The 6,722-nt window shown below is 57.5% G+C and overlaps 1 protein-coding gene across 1 annotated transcript; it reads left to right on the top strand.

Moving 5' to 3' along the window:
- Window positions 1–2,064, top strand: CGGC5_v014699 (Uncharacterized protein; the record flags this gene model as incomplete). The annotated part of the gene is made up of 1 exon (XM_032029580.1): window positions 1–2,064. The coding sequence occupies one exon, from the start codon at window positions 1–3 to the stop codon at window positions 2,062–2,064; it is 2,064 nt and encodes a 687-aa protein (XP_031890920.1).
- Window positions 2,065–6,722: the final 4,658 nt, after the last annotated feature.

Here is a 6,722-nt window from a genome sequence, read left to right as displayed (position 1 = left end):
ATGATATCAATCAACCAGCAAGGCGGCACCACCCACCAACAAGCCGTCCCCCGGCCCCGCAACGACCGCGTCGTCCCAAAACCCGTCCCGGCCGCCCAAGCCAAGGACCCCCGCGGCTACCAGCTCGGTCAGCTGCGCAAGCGCTTCTCGCCCCGCGAGTCCACCGTCGACGGCGGCGCCGCCACCTCCCTGGTCTTCAAGCTGAAGCCCTCGGACCCGGATTTCCCCTTTGAGCTGGAGCACCTCGACTGCGACCTGCGCGTGCCGGAGGACTACCCCGAGGCCGCCCCCGTGCTGCACGTGCGGAACAGCGACATCCCACGGGGCTTCGGCGTCAACGTCGAGCGCGGATGGGACCGCCTCGTCCGCGAGCGCCAGGGCGCCTCCCTCCTCGCGCTCACCTACGCCCTGGACAAGAATCTCGAGGTCTTCTTGTCCGAGCAGAAGGCCGACACCGTCAAGCTGGTTTCGTTCAAAGACACCAAGGACACGCGTCATCTGGAAGCAGCAGGCGCCGCCGGCGCATCTTCACCAGCACCGGCAGCAAAAGCGTCCTCCCCCAAACCGGCACCCGTCAGACGCTACGAGCCCGAAGAGTACTTCACCCACGAAGAGATGGCAGCCGCCAAAGCCCGTCGCGCGCAGGAGACGCGGCAGCTCGAGACGCGCATGGGTCGCCTGTCGCTGTACCGCCGTTCACCGGACGGTATCGTGTACACCCTGCCCCTGGAGCCTCGCCGCCGCGGGGAGCTCCCCTCAGGCCTCCAGAGCGTCAAGACGGTGCACCTCATCGTGCCGCTGCTCTACCCCCTTCAGCCCCTGCGTATCCAGATCAACGAGTGCGAGTCGCACGACGCCGAGCCCCTTGAGGAGCTCTTCGTGCGCAAGGCGGCCGAGCAGAAGCAGATGACTCTCACGAGCCATCTGAATTACCTCGCGCAGAACATGCACGCTCTCGCGAAACAGGCACTAGCACCACCGAAACCCGCCAAGACTGAGCCTGCCGTGGCCCCTGAAAAGGACGCCAAGGCAAAGGCCCCGGAAGCCGGCGCGGACGAGGACCGGAGCCACGTCAAGGTCATTCCCCGGCCGCCGGAGTGGGACCGACAAGCCGGCCACGGAGCCGACGCCGACGCCGACGACGACACCTCCGACAGCTACGAATCGGACGACTCCTCCAACGACGGCGGCGCCAACCTCGACGCCGAAGCGCCCACGCTCTCATCCGGCCTCACCCCGGAACGCGGCACCTCCATCTCTTTCCCCGACATCGAGCTCCACAGCATCGAGCTCTTCCAGGTCTCCATCCTCAACCTCAGCGTCAAGTGCACCCGCTGCAAGACCGCCAACGAGATCACCGGCCTCCGCCATGAGGCCCCGCAGACGGCGAGCTGCCGCAAGTGCGCCGCCGGCTTCGCCGCCCAGTTCCGCCAGCAGCTCGTCCACGCCAACTCCACCCGCGCCGGCTTCCTCGACCTCACGGGCTGCACCGTCGTCGACATGCTGCCCTCGACCTTCGTCCCCGTCTGCGCAAAGTGCTCCACGCAGAGCCAGGGGCTGGTCTCGGTCCGCGGCGACGCGACCACCAACGTCTGCCGCACCTGCCACGGCAAGTTCACCTTCAAGATCCCGACCGTCAAGTTCCTCGCCATCAGCGCCAGCACGCTCGCCGCGCCCTCTGCCGGCGCCGTCAAGAAGGCGGAGAAGCTCGGCCTGCACGCGGGTACCCCCCTCCCGGAGCGCGGGGCGTGTGCGCACTACCGCAAGAGCTACCGGTGGTTCCGCTTCTCGTGCTGCAACCGCGTGCACCCGTGCGACCGGTGTCATGATGATGCTGAGGGCCACGTCAACGAGTGGGCGAGCCGGATGGTGTGCGGGTGGTGCAGCCGCGAGCAGCGGTACTCGCCGGACGCGTGCGGGTTCTGCGGGCGGAGCGTGATTGGGCGCAAGGGCCGCGGGTTCTGGGAGGGCGGCAAGGGGACGCGGGACCGTACGCTCATGAGCCGCAAGGATCCGAGGAAGCACAAGAGGGTTGGCGGCGGGGAGTCGTCGAAGAAGGACTGAAGATGTGGTTTATTTTTTGGGATGAGGGTGTGTGTCTGAGATGATGGATGGGTTTGCGTGTGAAAGGTACATTGGTATCATTAGCTCCCCTCTGGTGTTTCTTTAGATCCCACCACCTCCGAATACACACACTCTTCATGTCTCACTATTGTGTTATTATCCCGTGCAGAAACATCTCGTTGCCGCGAAGATTGGGCTTCCGAGCGGCTAGTATACACCCTCACGACCAAAACGCAACGGTGATGACTGCCGCCGATCCCCTCCCTCCCCCACGGAACAAGCGCCGGGCCCGTGGCGGCAGACAGCCGGACGAGATTCGTTGTGCAATGCCAGATTTTGTGCAACGCGTTCGGGCACAAAATGTGATGAGCCATGTGCATCTAATGATTGGGTCAAAATGATGGTCATCTGCTCGCGCAAAGAGTTGGCAGTCGAGCCGTGATTGGGGTAAATTCGAGGAGCTGGAGGTGCATGTTGAGAGTGTCATTGGTCAGAAGTAGTTTAAGCGCTTTCCTCACCACCGTCATCACCTCAGATCAGCAGGGAATTTGATTTCTGACGGAGCCTGTAAGGATGGATACGTTGAGAAAGAATAAAATATTCAAAGAATATTCAGATAATCTTTTTTTCCCTTCTCAAGAACAAATGTAATATTTTCAAATAAATCAACCGAATATTTTAGACGAATATTTCTCACAAACCCCCTGGCTTTCCCGTTGTAACGCCACCGTTTACGCCGATATTATATTAAAAACCCCGTCTTTCTTATCTTTTAAAGTTTTCAACCGCAAAAAAGTCCATCCTGCCACATGGGGAACATTACTCCAGCGAAAAGAGCGGTGCAGGGAAAACCTGCAGAGAAGCTAGAAGAAACAGCGAGCATTAGGCACGAAATCCCACGAATCACAAGCGGGAGGGTGTAAGCAGATAGTGAGATGGTTCTTGCGGCGGCGCGGTCGCCGGGGCCCCGGATGGATGCTTGCGTTCCCCGGAAGATCCAGCCGGCTGGGTTTTGTGGGGGAGGGGGGGAGAGAACCAAGCTTCTTCTGGATGTCAGGTCCGTGCTTCTGCATCTTGCATCTTGGGGGCAAATGGCTTTCTTGCCTGTTGGGGATATGTCGTGAGAGACCCTGAGCGGACGCGCTGCAGCCAGGGGTGGAAGGGTGCGGGGAAATCGCGTGGTATGGACAGAGTAACTGGAGTGAATATTGCATCACCGGTCGAGGGCCTGGAACGCTTGGAAGTGTTGACTGCATGTGAAAGGCGAGGAACGCGTACATGTTGTTGGCTCGGGTGTGGTGCACTGGATAGGATACCGGTGTGCAAGGGGCGGATATCAGTTTTAGGAACTGATACTTGCCGTCGAAGCAATTTGTCCATGTCTGTACCTTGCATCAGTTGTCAGGGGCGTATTGCCTCTTGTCAACACGTAAAATGAACCGGCTGCCTTTAGTGCCAGGCTTTCTGGTCCAATCTTTGCTTCGGGTCAAAGACGAAACCGCAGGTTAACCCAAGCGTAGGAATGTCTCTCCCTGAAGCTGACGGTTGATTTTCAAGTGCTGTTGCTGCTGGGGTTTCTCGGCCTGTCAGCGCAATTAGCTGCTCACCCGCGGACAGTAGAGCTTCAGCTAGCTCGAGATAGCTCCTCTCCAACGAGGTTCCTTAGCTTCCCCTGCTACCCGGAATGATTTGGCATATACTAGTCGTCGGCCATCGGCATCCACGACGTTGTTACGTTCACAGTCGGGCATGTGCCGCCACCTTCTGTGTCAAAGGCGGATGCAGTAAATGAGACATTCCACCAAGCCATCAGCACTATCTACTTGCATCGGAAGTATTCCCCTAGGGCGTGAATCCCGCCCGCAAGGCCATATTGCAACCAGCGCCGTCAAATCTCGCAGACCTCTTTGAGGAGAATCACGGGGGCGCCACGCGGGTTATCCGGACGCTGACGTGAAGTTTGGACTTGCCCCATGTTGAACGACAAATTGCATCCTGCTGTGTTGCGAATCGAATGTGCTTCCTGCGCACCGCTCAGACCTTATCCCCCGACGCCGCCGCAATCCCACGCCGGTGCAACACCAAATCTCGGGGTCTGCGTTCCGGTGTACGGGGATCGGCTCGGCAGGCTGCTCCGTCGGTAGGCTTCGCGACCAATGCAACAACCACTCACATACCTACCCACACTTCCTGTCCCCCGTCCCGGTACCACACTCGGTGGGTTCTTGGGTCGGCAGGATGATCAGACGGAGCGGTCTGCCCGCCGTGCCGTGCGGCTCCGCTGCTTCTTCTGCCTTGCGCCGAGAGGAACATGAAATAAGGCCCCCCTCTTTACTCATGGCGGGAAACGTAAGTTTTTTGTTGTTGCTTATCTGGTGCCTGGTATTATGTTCTGCAACGGTATGACGGTGCTTTTTAAGGTTCCTCCCTATATTTCTTCATACTTGACATTACAAGAAAAACGGTGTACCATTAGTGAACGGCGAAATCCATCTCTGATAATGGGCAGCCTGTCTCCCCGTCCCGTCTCTTGGCCTTTTTCCATGCCATGCCATCTAGTATCAAACCGACGTGACTCAACACTCATTATTCCTACACCCCGAGCAGTCATTACATGTGGAGGTCAGCCTTACCCCGGGTTTCTGCCTCCATCTTTCTTTTCTACAACTTTACCCCAGAATCTGATATCGTCCTCCCCGCATGGGCGCGCTGACGCCCGCCTTAAGAATTTACACTCCCGCTCGAGTCACTTCGGGCGATCCAACTGGTTCGCGATAATTATGAAGCAGCGCCCTGCATTGTGCGCCCTCGCGACTGGACCAAACACACCGCACGTATCTTGTTCCGGAGCGCTCATGAGTCGAGTCTGCAACCACCCTCGCCCCGGAAAAGTAACCAACCAGTCGGTTGAACGAATATCCCACACCTCGACCAACGAGAAGTTGCAGAATCCGACTTGACGTTCGTAACTTGTCAAAACAGCATGCATCCGTGTCAGGGTCCTTCACATGTGAATATCTTGTCACCCAACCAACCAAACCCCCCTCCTTTTCCCCATTCATCAAGGGAACAGCAGCGATTCGACGTCGTGACTGTAAGAGAGCGGGGTGCAAGACGAACTGTCTACCTACATCATCGTCGTCGAAAAGCATGTGAAATGCCCCAAGCTCTCCCCTCTCCCACATCATGAATCAGCCGCAAGGACCCTTTCTTTTTCACCCCTCCCATTGCGAAAAAAGTAAAAATAAGGTGAGCAGCTTTTCGTCCGGTTTGGCCATCAACCCAGCAGCTTTGCGGAACGGGGGTCTGGGGAAGGAACCCATGAAGGACCACCATAGTTGATCTCCAGTATTCCCTTCAATCGTGGAGACACACACACACACACACACACAACCATCACCCAAGTTCAGGTACGGCCTCTTTTCCTGACTTTTCGTCCCAAGGCGCATTTCAAGCGAGAGAAAACGACAACCAACAGGCCAATCAGATACGACCAAGGTAAACCCGGGAGTGGCACGCACCGGATTGACTCGTCGTGGCCGTGTTTCTGCCTTTCCTATTCTTCCCGTTGCCCGTGTCGCGGTCTTACGTACGCCAGCTACAACCAGAGCCTAGCCGTGTGCCTCAACTTGGGACGAAAGAAGAGAGGACACAGACAGATCGGATAAGACAAGAGGAGGAAGAAAGGACATGACTCCACCTTTTCCTCCTCCGTCATGCGCATGCAGAAACGCGTTCGACGATGAGGAGGTGCTTCATGCGGCGAGGGGGAAGCGGTCTGGACCGGTGGCTCTCGCTTTCTCACACGTGATGGGCTTTAGGAGGAGGGGAGGGGGGTTTCTTGGTCCTGCTCCTCCTCCTACGCGGGAACGAATTCGAGATTTCATTGATGGATGGATGGCACTTTGTATCCTGATGGAAGGTATTTTGCTGTGATTGCAGAGCGTGTATGTCCAAGTGACTTCAATAGTAATTGCATGCATTATCGGTATCGACTCCGACAGCTCGAATTGGTTTCCGAATCCGGCAATATTAACCGCTTGGCAGCAGCAGCAAGCAGAGCCGCGTGGTTACAATTGACCTAAAAAAGGGGACACTATTCCCGTCTGCTGAATTCGGACCGCACGACGACGTCGAACCATGGGACATCCCAAGCGACCGGTAATTGTCCCGACAAATACCCCTCGGGAAGGGGACGCGGCTTCCACCCCACACCAAAAGGACTGGCAGAGCCTCCAGTGTCTCTCTGTCTCTGTCCCTTCTCTCCCCGAAGGTTGCTGACAGGCCGGCTGGAACCCGGTGACTCGGGAAAGGGCATGCAAGGTCCTGGTCCTGGGCAACAGAGTCCTCAAACTCTGGCAAACCCATTTTGCCTAAATTGCCAGCCGGGCATCAGAGATAGAGATCGTGATCAGATGCCAACAGAGCACTACGCAACCTAGAATTATCTCTCCCCGACCCGTCAAACCCATGAGGCTGACAAGTGCGCAAGAAAGCTGGTGCCGCGCCCCCAAGGATCATTGAATCAAGAGAAATCACACGCCCCCCCTCTGGTCTCTCCGCCCTTTTGACGCCCAACGAACGGCATCCCCTGTCTTGGCTCGGGCGTTGGAAATTGTCAAAAGGGAGGATCAAAGCTGAGAGGCAGGCCCTGGTAA

This window comes from Colletotrichum fructicola (genome assembly GCF_000319635.2).
Source record: "Colletotrichum fructicola Nara gc5 chromosome Unknown KSG_Nara_v1_contig09, whole genome shotgun sequence".
In the NCBI taxonomy this organism is placed as follows: domain Eukaryota; kingdom Fungi; phylum Ascomycota; class Sordariomycetes; order Glomerellales; family Glomerellaceae; genus Colletotrichum; species Colletotrichum fructicola.
Note: the sequence above shows the minus strand (reverse complement) of the source record. Positions and strands in the feature narration are given on the sequence as shown.